At 38.8% G+C, this 26,113-nt stretch overlaps 1 protein-coding gene across 1 annotated transcript in view; it reads left to right on the top strand.

The window, feature by feature from the left end:
* Positions 1-26,113, top strand: part of PDSS2 (decaprenyl diphosphate synthase subunit 2) — a 247,929-nt gene that overhangs the window by 120,665 nt on the left and 101,151 nt on the right. Inside the window, exon 3 of the mRNA XM_044917294.1 lies at positions 21,681-21,879. Within this exon, the coding sequence (XP_044773229.1) occupies positions 21,681-21,879 (199 nt within the window). The remainder of the gene's footprint in view (positions 1-21,680; positions 21,880-26,113) is intronic.

The following is a 26,113-nucleotide window of genomic DNA, read 5'->3' on the forward strand; positions in this document are numbered from 1 at the left end:
CCCCAAATATATTCCTAGGGTCTGGCATACAAAAATAATAACACATTAATAATTTTATGGCTGTTAATGATAATCAGATAATCCAGGTTGACCATTCTGTTTTCATTTGTTCTGAATTTTAAGTCACAATCAATCAAAATATTTCGTTTGTAAAGCTTTTTTCCCATAAATTAACTCAGTGGGTTATTTCATAGTTATGAAATTTTTATATTAAGATGAACATATTTTAGCTTGTTTATTAAATGACTCTTTTTTCTTATTTCTTTCTGCTGGTCTTTGACTTCCAAATTGGCTTGTGAACCATTTGGGTAGGCTGAGCAGGGAGCCCGATGCAGGGCTCGATCCCAGGACCGTGGGATCATGACCTGAGCTGAAGGCAGACGCTTAACCGACTGAGCCACCGAGACACCCCAGGTATCACAAAGGTTTTTAATGGTGGAAGTTGGTGGCTCATACTCAGGTATTTTAGGTTTGTCTTATCCCTTGCAGCCTACCTAATTTTAAGCTTACTTACAGATAAATTCATTTGCAAAGAAAGGAGTCATCGATATTTTTAAAATAATTACTGTAGGCCTAGAATACTCTTTAAGTGATTGGACTTGATTGGAAGAACGTCTAAGAATGCAGAAGGGTAAAAGGAAGCTGATTTCCTTTAAAGAAACCGTAGTGTGGACATAAAAATGAACTAGACCAGTGCATAAGGAAGACAATAATGGTAGCAGAGGGCCAAGACGATTAAATGTGGAAATGTATAAAGGCATGAATGGCAATATAAAACCCACAAGAAGTGGACAGAGATCAGCTTACTTGGGAAATTAGAGGGCCATTGCACAGTCTGATCAGAATAACTACAACAGTGGAGGCAGCCACACTCTCAACTGCCTGTTTCCAAAAAAAGTCTTACGGAGTAGAAGTGTCTGTCTATGAGCTGGATTATACTAGATGAGCTTCACGTTCTCTGTTTAATTCTTTAAATCCAGACTTTTTAAGATGCTGCGTGGTATTTCAGTTGAAAGCTGGAATAAAATGTTTGCTGACTGGCGTGTGTAGTTTTATCCCTTTACAAAGTTAATGTATTTTCTGAAGTGAGCAGGGGACATTTTCAGATGTCTCTGTTTCTGTTTATTATTTTCTGTCCCTGCCAGGCTTTCAGCTCCTTGAGAGCAGGATTCTGATGTGTTTATGGTGGAAAGGTGGCACCAAACACCGTGCCTGGCATGTCCCAGGAGCTCACAGCATACAGGATTAGTGGAACCTTGTGCACATTTGACCATCTTTTTAGAGTGCATTTTATCAGTTATTTTTTAAAATGGATGTTCTTTGAATGTGTGCATATTTTGTGCATATTTTAATAAGCCAGAAGTAGAGATGAGCAGTGTAGATCCAGAAGGCCAGCATGAGAAGCCATGATTAGACACAAGAGAACTGTGGGGAGGAGAGTGCAGTGGTTGGGCCAGGTTCAACTGTAGAAAGGTGGTGGTTTTGTTTCCTAAGTCCCTGTGTCCCCATAGCTCTTGATCATCGACCACGTCCAGTATCTGCTGCCCTCTTGTTGTTATCTTGCTTCTCCCCATCAGGACCTTTGGGAATAATCATGAATCATTTATACTTTAGGCCATTTATATGTCCTCTTTAGAGATGTGTCTATCCAAAACCTTTGCCCTTTAAAAAAATCAGGTTATGGGGCACCTGGGTGGCTCAGTCCGTTAAGCGTCTGCCTTCAGCTCAGGTCATGATCCCAGGGTCCTGGGATCGAGTCCCACATAGGGTTCCTTGCTGAGCAGGGAGCCAGCTTCTCCCTCTGCCCCTCCCCTTGCTCATGCTCTCTCTCTCTCTCTCTCTCTCTCCCTCCCTCTCTCTCTGTCAAATAAATAAATTAAAAAAACAAAACGTTCTGTTATCAGAAACCTCTGGTTTTAAATTCTGGCTTTATTGTGTATGAGCTGCAGAACCTTATAAGTGACTTCATCTCCCCCCACGCCTTAGTCTTGGTTTCCTTTCATTTGCAACTGGGATAAACAACACTGAGATTACTTGAAATAGGTAGCAAGTGGTTTGGTGTTTTGTTTTGTTTTTGAAAAGATAAAGTGTCAATGTGAAAAAAAAGTATTTTCTTTGCTCATAAAATGAATATATTGACTGTAGAAGAAAAGGCACTGGATGGGAATTAGGGCATCTGGATTTTAGTTCTTGTATCTACAACCTATGGGTACCAATCTGTGGAACCTTACATAATTTGGTTAGACCTTTCTGATCTGCTAATTCTTCATCTGTTACATAGATGTGTTTGTCTAGATCAGTAGAAGATTTATAGAAGAATGTCAAGGGCTGATCACGGGTAGGTTGGGGGGGAGGGGGTGAGGAATGGGGCTAGAGGAAAGGAAAGGATTGCCCATCACTAAGGGAGGCATCTAGAAGTCCAGGGGACTGTGGTCTATGCCAAGCCCGGGACACCGTCGTAAGAATGCCTACAGTGGTGTAGTGGGTGACTTTCTGCCACCGTGGGTTATTGTCTTGCTGCTCTGTAGGCAGTTCACTCCTGACCTCTGCCAACCAGATAGTTGGAATGTAAAGTTTCCTCTAGAGATTTATTTAAATAGAAAGGTGAATTGATTTAAAAGCAGTAATAGTTAATATTTATGGAGCACTTAGTCTGTAAAGATATCATTCTAAGAACAGTATATACGGTTGTTTACACCCAGGACACAGACACGTGTGCTGTTGTTACCTCCATTTTACAGATGAAAGCCCTGGTCACTGAGAGTGGTTGAGCAAATTGTTGAAGCTCACACTGCTACTAAGTGGCAGAGCTGGGACATGGATCTAGGCAGGATGGCTCCAGAATCTGCATTCATTAGCTCTTTGCTGTATGGTGGCTCTAGACAAAATCCTAAAAGAGGATGTAAAGATAAGATTTAAAGAAAAAACAAGTACATAAGAATACCCGTGGTATACGCAGAAATGACAAAAGTGACACACAAATAACTAAAGTTGATAAATGCTGCCTTGAAGCATTGCCTTTAGCAACTCCGTGATAACCCTGAATTTCAGATTCCCCAGAGAAAGAAGCTGAGTGCCCCTGAATGGGCCAGGTGCTCAGTGCTGGGTCACTCAGCCAGGGGAGGAGAAACTGAGGGCCACATAGAACAGACGTGATAGCTACGACCCGCCATATGATCTCAGGGCGGGGATGGAGAGGCAGCATTTCCAGAGAAAATGGAATCATTATCAGGGCAATCATCCCAGAGGTACCCACCACAATAAGCAGTTGGCTAAGTCTGGGCTTACTTCAGGACATAAGTTAAAATTGTTTGTCTTCACCGAATCCCTGACATGAAGCTTGTATCCTTGTGATTTCAGAGACTGATGGAGAAATGATAGACTGTCACAAACCAAATCATTTATCTTTTTGTTTTAAAAAATAGAATAGCCCAGGGGTGCATGGGTGGCTCACTTGTCAAGTGTCCGACCCTTGGTTTTAGCTCAGGTCATGATCTCATGTGTGTGACATTGAGCCCTGCCTTGGGCTCTGTGCTCAGCGGGGAGTCTGCTTGAGATTCTCTCTCTCTCTCTTTAAAATATAAACAAACAAATCTTAAAAAAAAAAAAAGAATAGCCCATTTAGAAATATATAACACAATTTTAAGTGATATACTCTTTGACCCTGTAATTTCACTTCTAGGGGTATATCCTACAAAAATAATCCCAAATAAATACATGTATGAAGATGTTCACTGCAGCATTGTTTATAATAATAGGAAATAGGAAATGGCCTAAATATTTATTAATGGGGTCTGGAGAACATTATGGTACATCTATACTGTAAATAAATATCCATCATTAAAAAGATTTAGGCAGTCAAAAAAAAAAAAAGATTCAGGCGGTTCTATATATAGTGACAAAATTCTTCCAACTATTTGAAGTGAATAAAGCAAGTTACAGTATAGTATGTATAATATGAACTCATTTTTATTGGAAAATGCATAGCATTTGCTCTGTTAGTAAATGCATTTGCTATATGTTTATAAACATATGTTAAAAACATATAGCAAAAGTCTGAAAGAAAATCTGCTAAGCTATAAGAAAGATAACTTCTAAGGAAGGAAGCAGGATGGAGGGGTGGTGAACCTGGTGGAGCCCCATAGAAATATAATTTTATTTATTTATTTTTAAAGATTTTATTTATTTATTTGACAGAGAGAGAGATAGCGAGATCAGGAATACAAGCAGGGGGAGCAGGAGAGGGAGCACCCACCGAGTGCTTCCTCCCACTGAGCAGGAAGCCTGATGCGGGGCTCGATCCCAGGACCCTGGGATCATGACCTGAGCCGAAGGCAGACGCTTAACGACTGAGCCACCCAGGTGCCCCTTAAATTTGCTAGTAGCCATACCAAAAATATAAAAAGAAACATGTGAGTGAAATTAATATTAATAATATATTCTATTTAAATTAATATATCTAAAATATTATTTCAACATGTCATCAATGTAAAGCACTTATTCCTGGGATTTTTTTTTTTTAATTTTTGGTGCAAAGTCTTTAATGGTTATAGAACTATCGATTTGGACCAGCAATGTATCAAGTGCTTAGTAGCTACATGTGGTTAGTGTCCATCATATTGAACAGCTTAGCTCTATAGACTTTTATATTGTTTTGATTTTTTTTACAGTAAGGGTATGCTTTCATCTGACTTGTATGCTATATTTTTCTAAGTAGACCATTTCATAGTTGTGATGTCTTAAAAAGGTGAGTTTAAGGGGCACCTGGGTGGCTTAGTCGGTTAAGCGTCTGCCTTCGGTTCAGGTCATGATCTCAGGGTCCTGGGATCAAGTCCCGCATCAGGCTCCCTTGCTCAGTGGGGAGCCTGCTTCTCCCTCTCCCTCTGTTGCTCCCCTGCTTGTGCTCTCTCACTCGCTCTCTCTCTCTCAAATAAATAAAATCTTAAAAAAAATCGTGAATTTTAATCTTCCTGTATCACTTTTCTGTGAAACAGAAATTTGGATGGCACACTTATTTCACTTGAAATCAGTAGTTGTGGATTTCCATCCCAGTGAACACAATGTACATTAAGTCCATATTGGAATTAAATAAAGTGTTATAATTTGAAAGAATGAATAGATACTTTTTAATAACATCTAAATTGTAACTCACAGACTTCTTTCTTAAGGTTTTTTATTCATTTGAGAGGGAGAGCACGAGCGAGAGCATGAGCAGGGGGAAGGGTCAAAGGGAGAGGGAAAAGCAGACTCCCTGCTGAGCAGGGTGCCTGACATGGGGTTTGATCCTTGCACCCCAGGCTGAAATGTGAAATTTTGGCTCATGACCTGAGCCAAAGGCAGACATTTAACCGAGTCACCCAGACACCCCGACTCCAGACTTTATTATTTAGTGTGTATGTATTACTCCTTCCCTTGCAAGGCTGTGGCAGCCTTTGGAACATTTTCTGTTGTTTCTGTGGTTGTAAACAGAAAACACACTAAAGAAGAAATGTGAAGCTTAAGGGTTGCCTGGGGCATGAGGTATAAATATAAATGGTATACATTTGCCTTTCAAAGTAATTTGCTTGACAGTTATATGTGGATACCATTTTCTGCATTGATCCTTTGAAATACCTTATAGTCAATTTCTTAAAAATAAGCATTACTAGGGCACCTGGCTGTCTCAGTTGGTTAAGCGTCCGCCTCTTGGTTTCAGCTCAGGTCATGATCTCAGGGTTGTGAGATAGAGCTCCATGTTGGCTCTCTACTCCGCTGCATGTCCCTCTCCCTTCCCCTCTGCTCCTCTCCTCGCTCTCTGTCAAATAAATAAATAAAATCTTTTAAAAAACAAAATAAGCATTACTTTCAGACACCTAATGGATCTGTCATTTATTTGGCTTTGAAGAACATATATATCATGTGCACATTATGTATTTACCACAGATTGTAATATTCTTTTCAGTAAAAGTATGTTGACATTTCCATTTTATGTTGTTGTTCTTTATAATTAATTTCTTTAAAAATTCCAAATACTCAAAAAGTTAAAATGAAAATCAAGACAACTAGCCTAAATAAAGAATGGCTCTAAATGAGCATAAGGTTTATTTTTTTAGGGTGATGGAAAAGTTTCAAATTATATTGTAGTGATGGTTGCACAATTTTGTAATATGAAAATGCATTGAATTGTGGTCTTAAAACAGGTGAATTTTATGATATGTAAATTATATTTCAATAAAGCTGTTTGGGGAAAAAAGGTAAAATAACCTTCAGTGACCCTATTAAGAATTTTTATAGCCATATCTGTAGTTTGAAAATAGTTTTATGCATGGTAACAAGAGTATTTTGTAGGATCTAATCATTTAAAGAGGTTTTTGGAAATATCATTTGATTTTATATATTCTTTCCATTTAACATTCAGATTGTATGTCTTTGCCTCTCCTGCATAATTATTTTTTATAGAGACTCACTGACATTTCTTTCCCCTGTTGAAATCCATTTCCTCATCTATAAAATTGGGTTAATAACTAGTGAAGATTAAGTGAGATGCTATATAAAAATTATAATATCCGGGATGTAGTAGGTTATGAACTGTGCATTATCTGCTCACCTAGTACCTGCCGTGGCTTTCTTCTATTGTGTAGAGTATAAACATACTGGGGAGCCACTCTACTTTTATACATGAAAAGACCTGGTAAAATATTTTGGGGAACATTTAGGATTTGTTCTTAAGACTCTTGATACCTGGGTCAGTCAGATAGCAGTGTACACAATCTAATTTAACGTATATCAGTGGGGCACCCAGGTGGCTCAGTCGGTTAAGCATCTGCCATCGGTGCAGGTGATGATCCCAGGGTCCTGGGATGGAGCCCCACATCAGGCTCCTTGCTCAGCAGGAGCCTGCTTCTCCCTCTCCCCCTACCTGCCGCTCCCCCTGCTTGTGCTGTCTCTCTGTGTGTCAAATAAATAATAAAATCTTTAAAAAATAATAAATTTAAAAAAATAAAGCATATCAGTGTACAGACTAGGCCTTGACATGGTTTTTTTTTTTTTTTTTAAGATTTTATTTATTTATTTGACAGAAAGAGACACAGCGAGAGAGGGAACACAAGCAGGGAGAGTGGGAGAGGGAGAAGCAGGCTTCCCGCCGAGCAGGGAGCCCGATGCAGGGCTTGATCCCAGGGCCTTGGGATTATGACCTGAGCCGAAGGCAGATGCTCAACCAGCTGAGCCACCCAGGCGCCCGACATGATTTTTCAGAGGAAACAGATCTTTGCCCCTTAATGCTCACCTCACCTTCACATTTTCCAGCCTCAGACACATTTGGTGGTCTAAGGGAAGCCAACCAAGGCTCCCTTTCCAGTCCATCACTGCCTTCTGTTACTTAGTTGGAAAGGTCTTTGCAGGATGACATTTCTCCTCCTGCAGTGCTTCCTGTGCCCCATTTAACATGCAGCCTTCACATTTCTCCTAGCCCCTACTTGCTCTCTAAAGAAGAGAAAATTCCAACTTTAGCCTCTCGTGAAGCAATTCAGAGCTCACAGAGCCCTGGCAGTAGGCCAAGTAATGATTCAGATTCCCCTTATTTGTAAGTAAGCGCCATGATTCACAGGTGAAAACCTGCTTGTCATCTCCTGCCATCATGTATCCTTCCTTTTATCCCTCCCAAAAGTATGTATGCCAACTCCAGTTCACCAAATATTGTTAGTTTTCTCCTATTCTAATTTAGCTCCGAAGCATTTTCTTGTGTACTCTCTGGGTTGTCACTGGACTGTCACTTGGCCCGGTTGGGTTGTGCCCGAAGTAGTTTTCATAGCTCCATGATGAACCTTGGATGAAAGAGGTTTGTAAGAAAATGGAAACACCAGCATGCTCTTTGTAATCAGTTCTTTAATCCTACACCTGCCATCACGTGGAGACAGTTGATAATTATCGGAGCAGAGAACTGAAGTCCTGGACTGCAGCAGGAAGAATGAGCACTGTGGACGGGCAAGTGACAGAATCCACACTCCCGTGGGGAGGGAGACACATATTTTGGAAAACTTTGACACGGAATCAGATGTATTTGTATAACCTTTTCATGTAGAACTGTGCTGCAGTCAGAGAAGGGGTTTGGGTTTTCTTCATTAAAAGCTTATTAAATGAAGAAATAGGACAGTCGTTTTGCTTCGGTAGTTGGGGGTCAGGGAGGCGGGTCTGATCTCCTCGGGATATTAATGTCTGCCTTCAGCCAGGGGAAATGAGCCGTCACTTGAGTTAGAAGCAGCTTTATGTGCTCATCACTAGGGATTCCCATATGTCCAGGGAGCTGCAACAGTAAAAAATGGCAGAGCTCAGTGGTAGAGTGCAGAGGGCTCTCATTGGAATTCATGTCAGGAAGCTCAGCTCAGTCTGCCCAGAGCAAGTCTGTTTAATGTTGATCAGCTGTCCATCTGATAAACCGAATTGATACGGGCATTCCTTCCAAGGGCTGCCCTGACAGTGACAGCCGCAGCACCCAGATGTCTTGTTAGGCTTTTTTGGTAGTCTCAAGTATTTTTAACCCCTTTTGTGATACCCAAACCAAAAAGTACTTTTCGAGACCTAGATAAGGATGCCTAGCTACTTTCCCTTTGCTTCTCAGGCAGAAAACACCCCAGCTTAAACTATTTTCAGAGACCAGATAACTATTTGCTAGCTACCCTTCTCCCACCTCATAATGAACACCTCGTTGACCTGCAGAATAATTATGTGTTGACAGTCAACTTTGTGTCTAGTTTTTCAAAATGATGTTCTGTTTTGTTTTTTTAAATGTTCTTAAATATAGTAAGTTACCTGGCTTGGTTATGCTTTACTAGTTTATAGGTGTGTTAGCTGATCACTAAGTAGAACCTTATTCTGTTCGTGCATAAAGAGAAAATGTATTACAGATTTTGTTTTGGTTGGCTGATTCCTAGTAATAACTGTGGCGACTCCTTACTGAACCTCAACATCCTCTGCTTTCTCAAGTATAACTGCCATCTCTGAAGGCAGCTCACTTCTTTGTAGATTGGTTGACAGGTATGGAAGGAACTAATTACAGGACACATCAATCCTGAGCTTTCTTTTAAAAAAAAAAGAGAAAAAAGTAACTGAGGAGATGGATATGTTAATTAGCTTGACCCTAGTAATTATTTCAGTGTGTGTATGTTTATCAAAACATTATATTGTACACCTTAAATATATACAATTTTTACTTAAAAATCTAAAATATACTAAGCTTTCTTTTTTAGAAATAAATCGAGACAGAAGTCTTTGTGTTAAGCTGGGATTATTTTAAAATTAGATTTCTGCAAAACTACCAGTGATTCAGAATTACGTGTGGGAGAACTTTGTTTTATTTTTATTTATTTTTTAAGTAAGACCCACACCCAGCACGGAGCCCAACGCAAGGCTCGAACTCACGACCCCAAGATCAAGACCTGAGCTAAGATCAAGAGTCAGATGTTCAACCCATTGAGCCACCCAGGCATCCTGGGAGAACTTTGTTTTAAAGGTTTCTATTGAGGACACCTGGGTGGCTCAGTCAGTTAAGCATCTGCCTTTGGCTCAGGTCATGATCCCAGAGCCCTGGGATCGAGTCCCACATCGGGCTCCCTGCTCGGCGGAGAGCCTGCTTTTCCCTCTGCCTGCCACTCTGCCTACTTGTGCTCTATCTTTCTGTCCAATAAATAAATAAAAATTGTTTAGAAAAATAAGTAAAGATTTCCCCCTCCCCCAACTTCTACACCTTATATTTTCATGGTATGGCAAGATTTTAACATAAATTCAGATACCGAATCTCCTTGAATGAGACAGGCCTCTTTTCTATGTACTCTAACTTACAGTATCGGGTAAGCTTTTCTAAAAGAGACACAGAACTGTCAGTACTTTGAGTGATTGCTTAGTGTGTGTGCTCAGAGCTGGAAATAAGACCTGGCTATTCTTTACAGCCCTTGAACCTCTGATTCAATCTTTGGAGGTCATTGTTACTAGGGCCTACAGCTTTGGCATTTTGCTTTCAGTGGTTGAGATTTCTAGTTTCAGTAGCTTGTTTTTAATCAGATTTCTCATTTCCAATTGTAGGAATGAAACAGCATTTGTTTTGAATGCTGTGATCATGGCAAATTCAAAATTCAAAGTCCCATCTTCACTTAGGTTATCAACATGAATAAATGGCAGACTAAGAAAATCATTATGTTTTTGTAATTATTGCAGTGAATTGAATGAATTTCTTGGACCTTTGGGTCTGGCCCCCTTATCAAAAATCAGTATTTGACAGTTATGATTAAAGGTTATCACCAAGAGAGATTCTTTTACCTGACATTAAAAGCATATACTTTTCCTTTCTATTATAGTTCATATGCCTTGATATTTTTGATATTTTGGTATTTTTAAAGTATTTTTAAAATATTTATTTATTTTAGAAAGAAAATGAATGAGCACGAGTGGGAGGGGCAGAGGGAGAGGGAGAGAATCTCAGGCAGACTCCGTGCTAAGCGCAGAGCTTGATGCAGGAATCTCACAACTGCGAGATCATGACCTGAGTTGAAACCAAGAGTTAGATGCTTAACCAACTGCACCACCCAGGCACCCCTGAAGTATATTTTAAGAATTCTTTTGCTCTTATCTGCTTTTCTCCACCAACCCCCATTTGCCCTTATGGGGGCTGTGAAGAGGGAAACAAAACACAGACAAAAGAGCATGTCAGAGGATAATAAGTGCAATGGAGGGAAAAAAAAAGCAGGAAGTGGAGATAGGGACCTCTGGTGGGCATGGGAGGGTCTCTGTTGTAAGTGGAGTGGTCAGAGAAGGCATTTTTTTTTTTAAAGATTTTATTTATTTATTTGAGCGAGAGAGAGAAGAGAGAGAGCACGTGAGGGGGAAGGGTCAGAGGGAGAAGCAGACTCCCTGCTGAGCAGGAAGCCTGATACGGGACTTGATCCTGGGACTCCAGGATCTTGACCTGAGCTGAAAGCAGTCGCTTAACCAACTGAGCCACCCAGGCGCCCCAGAGAAGGCATTCTGAGCAGGTATACTTTGCAGGAACCTGAAGGAGGCAAGTGACTAAGTTTTGTTAGATACATAAGGGAAGACTGGTACCGACAGAGGAAAGGACAAAGGCACTGTGCCAAGAACAGACTTGGCATGTTCAAGGAAAGGCAAGGAGATGTATCCTAGCTGGAGAAGAGTGGGCAAGGAGGAAAGAGGTAACAAATGAATTCAGACAGGTAAGGGGGTAGAGGAACTGGGGCAGATTGTTGTGTTGGACCTTGGAGTCCATTGTAGGGATTTCGGCATCTACCCTGAGTGAGATGGGGAGGCCACTGGCAGGTTTTAAGCGGAGGACCAAAGTGATGGACTACATTTGTCTTCAACTTCCTGCTTGCTCATTTCTGATCTTTTCTATTTTTGCAAAGCTAATGGACTAAAAATATTATCTCATTTTTATAATACTCCTTTTCCAAATTATTAGCGAGGTTGAGCATCATTTTATATGTTGTCTTTGCCATTTGTATTTCTCCTGAAATTACCTCTTCATATCCTTTCCTATTTTGCGCTTGAGCTGTTTATCTGTTTCTTATTAATTTCTTGTCCAGTAAGCTCCACACATATTTTGAGTACAATCTTTTGTCTGCTGTATGTGTTGCAGATACTTTATTTCAAGTCTATATTTGCCTGAGTCTTTTTTTTTATGTTTTATTTCACTAATAAACATTTTTGTACATTTTAACTCCTCAGATTTAGCCATTATTTTTCTTATGGCTTCCTGACTTCCCATTTTATTTTACAAGGCTTTCTTCCCCCAAGATCATAAGAATATTTTCCTAAATTCATAGTTTTTCACATTTAGATCTTTATCTAAATATATTTTTATCTATGGTACAAGGTAGGGATCTGACTTTACTATTTTTTCCCTGAACTGACAGCCTTTTGCTCTAACATCTTCTGTAGGAATAATCCATCTTTTCCCTAACAATTTGAAATGTTATCTTTACCATAAATGATTAGTTTTCTGAATATATTTGGATCTCTTTCTGGGTTCCATTCCACTAATCTATTAGTTTTTTCTCATGATATTACTGTGCTTTTTGAAGTTGCAATAACTTAATTATAAGTTTTAAAATCTAGAATGGCAGGCCTTTTCTTTTCCAAAAGTTTCTTTGAAATTTTCAAATTTATTCTCACATCATAAAAGTTAGTTTTCCAATTAAAAAAAAAACTTACAATTTTAAATAAATAACTGTTGCCTACCAGTTTAATACTTTTAGAATACCCCCAATTTTGTACATTTTGTATTTGGGATTTTTCTTAGTTTTCCGTTGATATTCAAAGAGCCTTGGCTTTAGGATCAGAGAGCCCTAGGCTTGTGGCTCTGTAGTTCACTAGCTATATGAACTTCAGCAAGTCAGTTAGCCTACCAGCCCAACTCCCTTCTGTATGGTAGAGATAATAATGCTTACCTCAGAAGCTGTTGTGAGTTTGACATTATTTTATTTATTAATCTGTTAATTGAATTATTGTTACGCTTGCAAAATTATTTTACATGAAGTACTTAGCATACAGTAATTAATTGGCTCAAAGTAATTAATAATTTAGTAATTAATTTCTGATCTTTTTCATTTTTAGTAATAAATAATTTGGTAAGTGGGAATGATAATCACTCTTAGGCATTTAAAAAAATAGGATATTTGAAGTATTTTCAGATGAAATGACATGATACCTGGCATTTAATTCAAAATAGTCTGCAAGAAGAGTGAAAGGTGCAGCTGAAACAAGATTAGGGGCCACAGAGGTTTTTTATGCCAGATTTTACACTTTGGTATATTTGAAAATTCCCAGAATAAAAAGGTTTTTTAAAAAAATGCTTCTTTAAAAACTGTTAAAAATCACAAAGTGTAAGCCTTTGTTATTTCTAAATGGAATATTATGTATTTGTTATATTATTTTCTGTACTTTTCTGTGCTATTTTTAAACCTCTCAAAAAGAAGGAAAGCAAGGAGGGAAGGAGGAATAAAAAGGAAAAAAAAAGAGAAAGAAGATTCCATTGTCTTTTATCTGCCTTGCCTGTGTAGTGAAACACAATTGACCCTTCTACTGTTTTAACGCCAACTTAAACATGTAAAACATTTGAAGAGATTTCAAGTTAATATAAAGAACAATTTCTAATAATTAAAACTATCAGCAGACCTGGCTCCTGTGAGGTGGTTATCACTCATCCCTGGATGGGGCTAATTGAGGTTAATTGACCTCTGGGGTCAAGAACTCTGATTCTATGAACCTGACTTTGTAGTTTATATCATCCTTCCCTTTTGAAACTAAGAATCATAATAATCCACTATACCTTTATAAAACTGACTGCTAATTAGAGTTATTCATTTAACAAACATTTGTAGGCAGCCTAGAGAAACAGGAGTATAATTTACAGTGCAGTGAGGGAGAGGGGTAGCAGGTAGATAGATGGCTAAAGAAATAATTACAGGGGGCGCCTGGGTGGTTCAGTCGTTAAGCATCTGCCTTCAGCTCAGGTCATGATCCCAGGATCCTGGGATCGAGCCCCACATCGGGCTCCCTGCTCAGCGGGAAGCCTGCTTCTCCCTCTCCCACTCACCCTGCTTGTGTTCCCTCTCTTTACTGTGCCTCTCTCTGTCAAATAAATAAATAAAATCTTAAAAAAAAAAAAAAAGAATTACAGGATAGTACAATAAATAACAGCTCTGTTCAAAGACTTTCGAGCACAGGATGGGTTAACTCTAGGAGTTCTAAAAATTCTTTATACAAAAAATATATTTGGGCGCCTGGGTGGCTCAGTTGGTTAAGCGACTGCCTTCGGCTCAGGTCATGATCCTGGAGTCCCGGGATCGAGTCCCCCATCGGGCTCCCTGCTCAGCAGGGAGTCTGCCTCTCCCTCTGACCCTCCTCCCTCTCATGCTCTCTCTCATTCTCTCTCTCGCAAATAAATAAAATCTTAAAAAAAAATATATATATATATATATATATATATATTTATCACTCACCCTGTAGCAGCAAAAGTTGTATGAAAAAAAAAAAGTTGTATGGTACATCCATACAGTGGATCTCTAGAGAAATGTTAAGTAGAACAGGGAGATTCTGTGTTTGGAAATGATGTAGAACTATCTCCAAGAGATAATATTTTTTTTTAATTTTTAAGATTTCTTTTTTAAGTAACCTTTACACCCAACTCGAACTCATGGCCCCAAGATCAAGAGTTGCACGTTCCGCCAACCAAGCCAGCCAGGTGCCCTCTAAGAAATAATATTAAGTGAATAAAACCAGAGTACAGAAATATGAACATAAAATATCTTTGCCATCTTTTGTGGTGTAATTTTTATTAACCGTGTCTTTCAGGAAGTTATTTTTGGCTGCATATAATAGGACTCTAACAACAGTAGCTTAAAAGAGTACAGTGTTTATCTCAGCTAACAAGAAGTCTAGAGGTGGGCACATCAGATCTGGTATATCCCTCAAAGAAGTAAGTCTTTAGGGGCCCAAGCTTCTCTGTTCTTCCTGCTCTACCATCCTTAGGTTGGGGGTCCCCTTTAGGATCCTTAAGTCTCTTCTGGGCCATCTTCTAGGCAGAAAAGTAGGTGGGCCATCTTCCAGACAGGAAGAAGTGGTAAGCCCAAATTGCCAAAGGTACACACCAACTGAATCTGTCCCCTAACATCAGAACTCAGGAGATTTCTCAGAAGCTCCACCTAGTAGATTTCTGCTTACATTCTTTGGCCAGACTGTGCTACATGATCACTACTAACCTCAGGGGATCTTGGAGAGGTATTTTTAAGTGAGTACATTATCACTCCATATATAATCAAAGATATATTGGTAGTGAGGAACATAAGAATGGATAGGTAACTAGCAATGTCTGCCCTCCTTACATCTAAAACCTAGGATGCTAAAAAAATTTGGAGAAATGTTGGGAAAAAAATGGATCAGAACAGATGAAGTTGTTTAATGTAACTGAAAGAAAGTGATTTGCTGAAAATTTTTGTAGAAACATTGATTAATCCTCAGTTTCATTCAATGTGGTAATTACTTCCCTACTCTGATTATTTAACATAAGTGGTATTCATTTGTGACTCTTTTCCAATCAAGATTTAGCATGAAAAATACCCAAGAGTACTAAAATATATGTACATAAAATGGCATGAAGACTTTTATTTAAGATAATTTTTAAAATCCAGTATGTTGAAAGTTTACTAGATTGCTTTGGTTGGCTAAAACAGGAATAAGATAATGAGAAGAAAAATTTCCCAGATTCTTTCATACTGTCACTACTTCTCTGCTATACACTAAATTATACTCTTGCATAATGTATCTGGAGTTGTTTATCTGATGATAAAATCTTAGAAATTGTGAGCGCAGTACCAGATAGTGGAATTGCAGGACAGATTTCAAAGATGACAAATCATTTCATTTCTATTTTCTATAGAAAAGTAGTGTTAATAGCAATATTTTTGTCTCTTTGTAACTGTTAACTGCCAGTCTGGGTAATTTTTTTTTTTTAAATCCCTGAATCTGGAGTGCCTGGGTGGCTCAGTCGGTTAAGTGACTGCCTTCGGCTCAGGTCATGATCCCAGGGTCCTGGGATCGAGCCCCGTGTCGGGCTCTCTGCTCAGCGGGGAGCCTGCTTCTCCCTCTCCCTCTGCTGCTCCCCTGCTTGTTCTCTCTCTCTCTCTCTTTCTCTCTTTCTGTCAAATAAATAAAATCTTAGAAAAGAAAATTATCTTCTCTCATGCTTAGAACTAGGGATAAAAATTGGACAAGTTTTGGTGGGCAGATACCAGGTTGGTTACATTGGTGACTTTGGCCTTTTTTCCCTCCTCATCTACTCTTCATTATGTAAATAAACATTTTAAATTATCATTGGTCATTATGACAAGGTGGCTCTGAGTTCCAGCTTGGTCCTTTACAAACTGAGTGTTCTTGATCAAGTATTTAACCTCCCCAGACCTGCTGTAATTAGACTCACAAGTAGATAATATAAATGAAAGTTCTTTGTAAATGGTGGGTACTGTACAAATTATGGCTTTTCACTTTTACTATTACAATTGTTTTTGTTGATTCTGACCATGTGGCATTTAAAGATTGCTATTTATTTAATGAATGCTGTTTTATGATTATGGATGTCTTTCTTAAAAGCTCACAATTATTTACTTTCAGCCTCGGAGTAATTCAAAACACCTACAACTTCTTGCATACCTGGTTATTATGTTCTTTCGTAAGCTGACTGAATGAAACATCTGTCCAGTGCTTAACCCTTCCTGAGTTATACATTTGCTGACAATCCCATTGTGTGATTTTTGTGAAATGTGACTTTTTTATGGATTTTTACAGTGATTGGTATTATAGAGAACAGAATACTAATAAAATATGTTTTTATTCCTTTCTTTTAGTTACTTTTTTAAAGAATAATTTTAAATGTTAGCTCCTTTTCTTAGTTTTTAAATGCTTTCTATTAACTTCTCAGTAGTCTTCTAAGGCTCTATTGTTGGTGATTTTCTTTGGGATATAGTAAGGTTTTCATCTAAACCATGAATTTACTCTTTATTTACAAGCTGTTTAACTCACTGGTTCATGTTCTCCTACTCCCCCAATTTGTAATCAAGTACTGTATGTCCACTGGGTCATTTTTACATATTCTTTTACTTTTTTTTAACAAAGGAAATTAAAAATGTGATTTTTCTTTTATAGATGCCAAGTTGTTTGGCTCCTTAATTTTATATAATTGTACCTTTATGTAATTATTGTATCATAGTTGTTTAAACTAGTACCATATTTTTCTTGAGAGAAAAATTCTTATTCTTTTCTTTTAAAAGAGTTAGTTTTTTAAAGGATAATTTTAAATGTTATCTCCTTTTGTTTGTTTTTAAATGTTTTCTGTTAACATCTCAGTAGTCTTTAGGATTAAAAAGTCTCATATTTATTATTTGATTATTTTATATTTATTTGTCTCCATGTCTAAGATTGTCCTGGGTCAAATGCTTACATTTGACCTTTAAGTCAAGCCTTTTGTTACATTTCCCTTGGGCCTTTGTAATAGCTTCTTCCCTCACTGATCTCTCTATTCACTATCTACTTTTTCACATTTTTCTACATATCACCTTCAGAATATTTTTCCTGAATCATTTTGGGGTGCCTGGGTGGCTCAGTCGTTAAGCCTCTGCCTTCGGCTCAGGTCATGATCCCAGGGTCCTGGGATCGAGTCCCACATCAGGCTCCCTGCTCTGCGGGAAGCCTGCTTCTCCCTCTCCCACTCCCCCTGCTTGTGTTCCCTCTCTCGCTATGTCTCTCTCTGTCAAATAAATAAATAAAATCTTTAAAAAAATATGTATATATATATCATCCCTCCTTCTCAAAAATACTGCCTGTGTAACAAAATACAGACCCTTTAACCTGCTATAATCTAGCTCCAGATTCCTACTTAGAACTTATCCACATAGACCGTATACTCTGACCAAACTGACCTCCTCACCCTCTGGTCACGTTTTCTCCTCTTGCTTCACCCAGGCTTGAGTCCTGTTCTTCCTTATTCTGGGGTTCCTAATCCCTACTGTTCTACTATTGTATGTGCCCCTTCTCTCCAGCTGTAGAAATCATACCTGTCATTCAAGGCCCAGCACAAATTTACCTTCTTCAGAGAAAATTTTAAAATACTTCAACTGGTGATCTAGGAAGCAGCCTAGTATAGTGGAAATAGGTTGGATTTTGAAGTCTCTATCAGTTATCTGTTGTATAACAAAACTGCCCCAAAACTTGGTGGCTTAAAACAGTAAACATTTTATTTTTCATAGTTCTGCGGGTTGGCTGGACTGACCCTCTGCTAGTTTCTGCTGGGTTTATTTATGTGGCTGCATTTACCTGGTAGGCCAACTGGAGGGTGAGCATGTTTAGGAAAGCTGGGTATTCTCCTCTCCATGTTGTCTTTCATCTCAAGGAGGCTAGATTAGGTTTCTTCACATGTAGTCTCAGGGCAGCATTCCAAGAGGGTAAGCCCCAATGCAAAAACACTTACCAAGCTTGTTTGTCCCACATTTGCTGATATCCCACTGGCCAAGCAAGTCATATAATCAACTCAGAGTTAATCAGGGAGGAGACGTGACATAGATGTCAGGAGGTATGATTCACTGGTGGCCATTGGTATAACCGTCTGCCACAGTCTACTCTCAGGTCCCCATGATTCACATTCCTTCCTTTTGCAAAATATACTTACCATCTCCCAAGACCCCAAAGTCTCATATATTTCATGGCGTCAAGCTCAAGGTCCATGAGCTCATAATTTTTGTTAGGTCCAGTTGTGGATGTGGCTCCAGAGGTGCAGGGAACTAAAAGGATGAGTTATTTACCCCTATCACCACTACACACCTAGCATAGAATGGTGAGTTGGGAACAAGATAACCACAACAGTCACTTCCATTAAAAAGAGGGAGGATTTGGAAGCACATAATAATCAGTGGTCCATAGTAATTCTGAAATCCAGCTGGGCACACAGTATCAGAACCTCTTACTCTAGAAACAAAGAATATTTCTTGACTAGGGCCCAGTCTTTTTCCTGGGAGAGGTTCCCTGTTCCACTGTCTTCCAGAATCCTTTGCCCTTGGAACTATTTTCCCTGAACATTTTCAGTAAGAAATGATTCAGAGATAGCTACACTTGTGGTGAGCATAGCATAACACAGACTTATCGAATCACTATGTTATACACCTGAAATTAACATAACGCTGTGTGTCAACTATACTTTAATAAAAAAAAAAAAAGAAGAGGAAGAAATGATTCATACTTATAGCTGAGTAGCTGTCTCAGCCTGATTTCTTGTCCATGGAAAGTTGGTTTAGGAGCTCCTTTTTTTCCTTTGAACTGTCTCTTGTCACTTTTAGTTGAAGCTCATACAACTTCCTTAAAAGCTTTTTGGGATTTCTGTGAATGTCATAACTGTTCATTCCATGCCCTAAAAGCCACATCCATAGTTCTTTTTTGGGATGGACACCTCTACTTTGAGTGTAAGGCTGCTGTGGGACAGTACTCCCTGCTCAGCTGAGAGTCTGCTTCTCCCTCTCCCTCTGCCCCTCCCCCCACCCCCTGCTTGTGGTCTCTCGCTCTCCTCTCTATCTCTTAAATAAGTATATAAAATCTTTAAAAAAAAAAAAAAAATGGAGGGCCGTCTGGGTGACTCAGTCAGTTAAGCGTCTGCCTTCGGCTCGGGTCATGATCTCAGGGTCCTGGGATCGAATCCCCGAGTTGGGCTCCCTGTTCAGCAGGGAGCCTGCTTCTCCCTCTCCCTCTCCCCCTTAGAGTTCTTAGAAGACCTTTTATTTAGCCAAAGGGTCTGTTGAGCATCACCTTAAATTTTTTAGGTCTTTAGAAAAGTTCTTATAGCCACAGTTTTGATATAATCTTTTTCCTATTACCATTTCTTTCTTTTCTTTCTTTTTTTTTTTTTTAAAGATTTTACTTATTTGACAGAGAGAGAACGAGAGCAGGAACACAAGCAGGGGGAGTGGGAGAGGGAGAAGCAGACTTCCCGCTGAGCAGGGAGCCCGACACAGGGCTCGATCCCAGGACTCTGGGACCATGACCCGAGCCGAAGGCAGACACTTAACGACTGAGCCACCCAGGCGCCCCCATTTCTTTCTTTGACAGGCTTTTTTCTGGAAAGACTGGAGATGTGGAAGTTTTATTTTCAACCTAGCAAGTCTTTTCTCCTTTATAGTTCCTTTAAATTGTGCTTCAAAACTAACAGTTCTCTCTGTAGCTCATTTCTCTTGTACCTTGTCATACGCAGCTACAATAATCCAGATGGCATTTCATCATTCTGCCTGAGAATCAGTCCCCTTATCCAGATAATTTCATTATATATATTTTCTATCTTTCAAGTTACCATAGGCAACAGTTTTGCCAATTGTTTCACTACCTTCTAACACAGTATGTCCCTTCTCAATCTCCAGTAACAATTGCTTCACTGCCTTTCCAGCTGCCACTAAGAATTTGCCATTTCTTCAACTTTCCCATTTAGCCCCCATCATTCAGACTCAAAGCCACAGACATATTTTAGGCTTTTGTTGAGCAGCACACCACACCCAGATATACTAGTTTCTGTATCAGATATCAATTGCTACATAGCAAACTACCCTGTATTTAGTAACCCGAAACAGTCATTTTATTTCTTATCATTCTGTGGATTGACCAGATGGTTCTTCTGCCTGGGGTCACTCATGTGACTGCTTTGGACAAGTCTTAATACAGCATTTTTCAGGCTTTGCTTATGTCACATTTTCGAAGGTCCTTTTGGCCAAAGTCAGTCACATGGCTAAGCCCAGAGTTGATGTGGAGGGGACAACACAGGAGCACGGAAACCAAGTGGTGTGATTCACATAAAGTCATTTGTAACAGATTCCAACAGATTAACAGCTCTACATTACTGTGTGCCTTTGGGAAAGTCATTTATTGGTGTGCAACAATTTTCTCAGCTATAAAAAGGAGTTAATATCTATCATAGGATGGTTATGAAATTTAAATATTTTAGTAATTGTTTGGGTTATTATGATTTTAAAATAATGCTTTTGTGAATAGAAAATGTACAAACTATAGAAAAGTATAAGAAAAGAAACATTTCGGGCACCTGGGTGGCTCAGTTGGTTAAGCTCTGCCTTTGGCTCAGGTCCTGGGATCCAGGGGTCCTGGGATGAAGCCCCATGTCAGGCTCCCTGCTCAGCTGAGAGTCTGCTTCTCCCTCTCCCTCTGCCCCTCCCCCCACCCCCTGCTTGTGGTCTCTCGCTCTCCTCTCTATCTCTTAAATAAGTATATAAAATCTTTAAAAAAAAAAAAAAATGGAGGGCCGTCTGGGTGACTCAGTCAGTTAAGCGTCTGCCTTCGGCTCGGGTCATGATCTCAGGGTCCTGGGATCGAATCCCCGAGTTGGGCTCCCTGTTCAGCAGGGAGCCTGCTTCTCCCTCTCCCTCTCCCTCTGACGTTCCCCCTGCTTGTGCCTCTCTCTCTGTCTGTCAAATAAATAAATAAAATCTTTTTAAAAAATTTTTTTAAAAAAGGAAAGGAAAGAAAAGAAAAATTACTTGACATTCCATCTGATACAGTACTATACTATAAACTTCTCCAGGGCCTTCTCTGTTTTATTTACTACTGTAGGTATATATCTTGGTTTTTATTCTGAAATGTAAGGTCTTTGAAGAAAGAGACCACATTTTATTCATCTCTGTAAATCCCATAGCTTTGCATTAGGATTAAAAAAGATAGCATATTAAAGTGTTTAACTTAATGCCTGACACGGGTTATGGTCCTCCTTAAATTGGAATTTCATTAGGTACTAGTAAGGAATTTCAGAAATCCTAAAATTACAGAGGTGGGAAAGGTATACTGATAACAGAGTATCTAAATGGAACTGTAGAGGGTGGCCCCACTGGCAGCTTCTCTCTGGGGAATCCTGGTTATTCATGGGAGGGAGGGTAAGGAATATTCTAGGGAAGGAACATGTCAAGATCTGCTTATAGATCCCAAACTGCTCATTAGAGAGTCCTCTATTAAAAATGTCATTAAAAAGGAATAATCTTTAAAAAGAGAGAGAGAGAGAGACTAGTCACTGAAATATTTTACTGCTGGAAACTGAAGTCTGACATTACTGATGTGGTGGTATTCTTGACACTCAGACAAGTCTTACCTTCATGTTTCAGTCAAAGAAGTTTGGCAGAGATCACAGAACTTATCCATACTGCTCTCCTCGTACATCGTGGGATAGTAAATTTAAATGAATTGCAATCTTCTGATGGACTATTGAAAGACATGCAATTTGGAAATAAAATAGCTATCCTGAGTGGAGACTTTCTTCTAGCAAATGCCTGCAACAGACTAGCGCTGCTACAGAACACCAAGGTAATACCGGGCAGGTTACTCATGTCTGGATGACTTTTAGGTGGCTCTACTGGAGCTGTGGAGGTCTGTGCACCCTGCTGCCCCAGCTCCCCACATGTAGATGCTCAGTAAAATTGTGATGAAGATGGTGGCAGTGTCCACACCAGTAAAGCCGGTAAATGCTAACAAAGAGTTTTGAAATTAATTTGTTTTTTTCTGGTTATAATTATTTGTTAATTATAGAATACTGTTAAATATTTAGCACAGAGAAGATCTATAAACAGATATTACCTATATTACCTCACCATCCAGAGATAATCACTGTTAGTTAATATTGTGATGGGTTTCCTTTCAAGCTTTTTGTTTGCTTGCTCCTACCTTTATATATGTGAATTTTTTGTAACATAGGTGAGAACTTACATGTATAAGGTTTTCTTTTTTTAGTCCTGCCTATTTTTTCCTACTTCATATTATGATGTGGGTATTTTCCCATGTTATTAACATTTTTCACAAACTTGTTAATGGTTGCATAATATTCAGTTATTTAGATGTAATATCATTTATTTAACAAATGTCTCATTTTGGGAACTTAAGTTGCTTCTAATTTTTTATTGTCATAAATAAATCTGCAGTAAACATCTTTACACAGCAGTATCCCTCATTCCAGATTATTTTGTTCAGATAAATACCTAAAAGTGGCTCAAAGGGTTTAATCATTTTTAGCATTCTTTTTTTTTTTTTAAAGATTTTATTTATTTATTTGAGAAAGAGAGAATGAGAGAGAGAGCATGAGAGGGGGGAGGGTCAGAGGGAGAAGCAGACTCCCTGCTCAGCAGGGAGCCCGATGCGGGACTCGATGCAGGGACTCCAGGATCATGACCTGAGCTGAAGGCAGTCGCTTAACCAACTGAGCCACCCAGGCGCCTCATTTTTAGCATTCTTGATACATATTGCCAAGCTGCTTTCTAGAAAGATTGTAGAGATATTCCTTATATATGAGTTTGAATTAGGTTTAGTTATAAAATAACAGTGGCCGAAACAAGATAGGATTTATTCTTTTTCATGTAAAAACATCCAGGGTGGGTGGCTCAGTCATTAAACATCTGCCTTCGGCTCAGGTCGTGATCCCGGGGTCCTGGGATCGAGCCCCGCATCAGGCTCCCTGCTCGGCGGGAAGCCTGCTTCTCCCTTTCCCACTTGCCCTGCTTGTGTTCCCTCTCTCACTGTGTCTCTCTCTGTCAAATAAATAAATAAAATCTTAAAAAAAAAAAAAATCCAGACTAGGTAGTCTAGTCTAGGATTGATTCTACAAAGTCGGGAACCAAAGGCATTTTCTGTCTTACTGCTCTGCCATCCTTACCTTACTACTGTATTTTTGGCCCCAAATAGCTGCCATCATGTTCTCACTCCAGTCAATAGGAAAGGAGGAGGAGGAAGACAGAGAAAGGCAGATCTCCTTCACCTGAAGGTCAAGTGAGGGTACATCCTGGTTTGCTAAGGACAGTCTCAGTGTAAGTCCACTGTCCCAGAATCCCATCTGTCTTAACATTTGTCCTGGATTTTTTAACAGAGAATGATTACTAATAATTCCATTAGGATGAGCCAGATGGGTTTCATAGACGTCTACTTTATACTTCCAACCTCTGCCTGAGTTTTTGTCTAGTGTAGGCTAATAGAATATGAGACCCATGTACAATGGAGAGTGTTCTCATGTTAAGGTGATAGTAAATCTGGAGGACAACCAGCAATAACTTACCTCTTTTCCCAACCCTTTCAGACACCTCCCAATCAAGGACAGAACGCAGGGCAATTGCTGATAAAACAAAGTGCACTGACTGTCTAGGTTAATCGTTAACTTTTTCCTATATCAGGTGTAGAAGTATTTGAAATTGCTGCCATTTGATGTATCACCCAATTGTACTGTGGCCTGTGCATGGCTTTCAAGAGTCACCAAGCCACCAGGTACCAGTCCCAAAGCTCAATGGGAAACATAGTAAGGTGGAAGTGGGGCATTGGTGAGTATATGTGGGAAATCCAGGCTGATCAGAGAGGGTAGAGAGTAGACTGAGCACACTTGCTTGTGTAATGTAAACCTGTAACTATTTTATTGTTTGGCAACAGTTTGTTTTTGCAATATACCCTTTTGGCAGCAATAAGCTAAAAACTATATATTTCATTTTTTAAAGTACTGAGAAAGTTGATAAGGAACGTGTAATTTGCACAAAATGTTTACATTTACATCCACTGGGGAGGCCATACTGGTATCACTGACCACATGAAAACAAATCTGCTGAAAAAGTGAAGCCTAACTTTTAGACAGATGTCTCTTTTTCTAGATTAATTTCACTCATTTTTCGACTACAGGTTTTTTATGTGCACATAGGAAAAAGTAAGCAGTAACTTTATATTTGTTGGCTCCATTGGCAGAAGAACTTTACAGTTAAGTAATTCCAGTTTTAGTTGAGTGCCAGCTGGTACTTCAATTAAATCATTTTAGTTAATTCAGAAAATGTTTTTATTTTTTCCATCTGTTCATGGGATCAAGGTAAAGCTTTTAGAAGTATATTCTATCAAAGGTAAAGCCATTATGAGTGAGTTTGGAAATTCAGTTTAAAGTACAACATGGAAGGGGCACCTAGCTGGCTCAGTTAGTAGAGCATCCGACTCTTGATCTTGGGGTCGTGAGTTCAAGCCCCACGCGGGATGTAGAGATCTCTTAAATAAATAAAGTACAACATGGGAGATAAAATTATTAGTTTACAATAATAATACAAGTACACATTTTGGTGAGGCACACATAGTGTTGTGGTAAAAACAATGTTCTTACTACATTGTGAAACCTATGGAGTAGTTGGAATTCACTGTGGCATACCCATAATTCATAATCATATCCAAACAAGTGTTAACATTCTCTAAGTTGAAATAGAAGGTATTGTTATAAAAATTTCAAGTATCTTTAATGTTCAAGTCTTTAAGCTATAAGATTTTGAGAATTTTGGTGTTACTCTGAGTACAAAAATACAGTTCAACACTGCAGTGTGTACCTTCTGTCTTTGTTGCCTATCATTAATCAGATTCTCAAAATCTTTATACCCAACAATGGTATTGAATTTTATATAAATGAGTCATAAAATTTTGGTGAACATCTTGCTCAAAATCCACTCAAAATCTTAAATCAAATGTTCAACAAGTAGAACACCAAATGAAACTTTTAGGAAATTACAATGAAAACAATTAATGAAAATTCCATTGGAATTTTTCCTTACAAAAGCAAGGGAGGAACAGAACAAAATAAATAGTAAGATCTCAAATGCTCCCAAGATTAAAATTTACAGTTCTATAATTGTGATTTGGAATATCTCACCTTGCAAGAAGAATCTTTTGGTAGTGCTGCTATTTTGAATAAATTATACACACACGAATAAAATGAAATTGAGAAGGCCTAGATTTTGCAGCATCTAATTTTAGTAAAACATTCAAAAGAATCATAGAGGCAATTTATTTGACAAGCTTTGTCTTATAAAAATATTTGTCAAAGAAAGGTACTTTGAAGGAAGCAAAAAGACAGTACCTTGAAAATATTTGGCCTGGAATAGTTATACTTTACAATATTTTAAAAATTAGAATTGAGTTTCTTTTCCATTTAGCAGATTTGCTCAGAGCTTATCAGGTAACTCAGAATCTGTAGAATGAGCATTTCCTCAATTAAAAATATTATGGTCTACCAATAAGAATCAATTGAAGGTATCAATAATTTCAAATTAGTCATAAAATGCAACTGTGAAGAATATTGCTGGCAGTTTAGTTCTTAAATGCTGTAATATATATATTATATATATATAATTCTTAAATGCCATATATATGTATGTGTGTGTGTGTGTATAAATATATATATATATTTTTTTTTTTTTTAAGATTTTATCCATTCATTTGAGAGAGAGAGAGCACAAGCGGGGAGGAGAGGGAGAAACAGGCACCCCACAAGCAGGGAGCCTGACACGGGGCTCGATCCCAGGACCGAACCAAAGGCAAATGCTCAACCAACTGAGCCACCTAGGCACCCCCAAATGCCATATTTTATTTTTTTTTATTCTTATGTTAATCCCCATACATTACATCATTAGTTTTAGATGAAGTGTTCCATGATTCATTGTTTGTGCATAACACCCAGTGCTCCATGCAGAATGTGCCCTCCTCAATACCCACCACCAGGCTAACCCATCCTCCCACCCCCCTCCCCTCTAGAACCCTGTTT

The sequence above is a fragment of the Neomonachus schauinslandi genome, chromosome 8 (genome assembly GCF_002201575.2).
Source record: "Neomonachus schauinslandi chromosome 8, ASM220157v2, whole genome shotgun sequence".
Taxonomy (NCBI): Eukaryota; Metazoa; Chordata; class Mammalia; order Carnivora; family Phocidae; genus Neomonachus; species Neomonachus schauinslandi.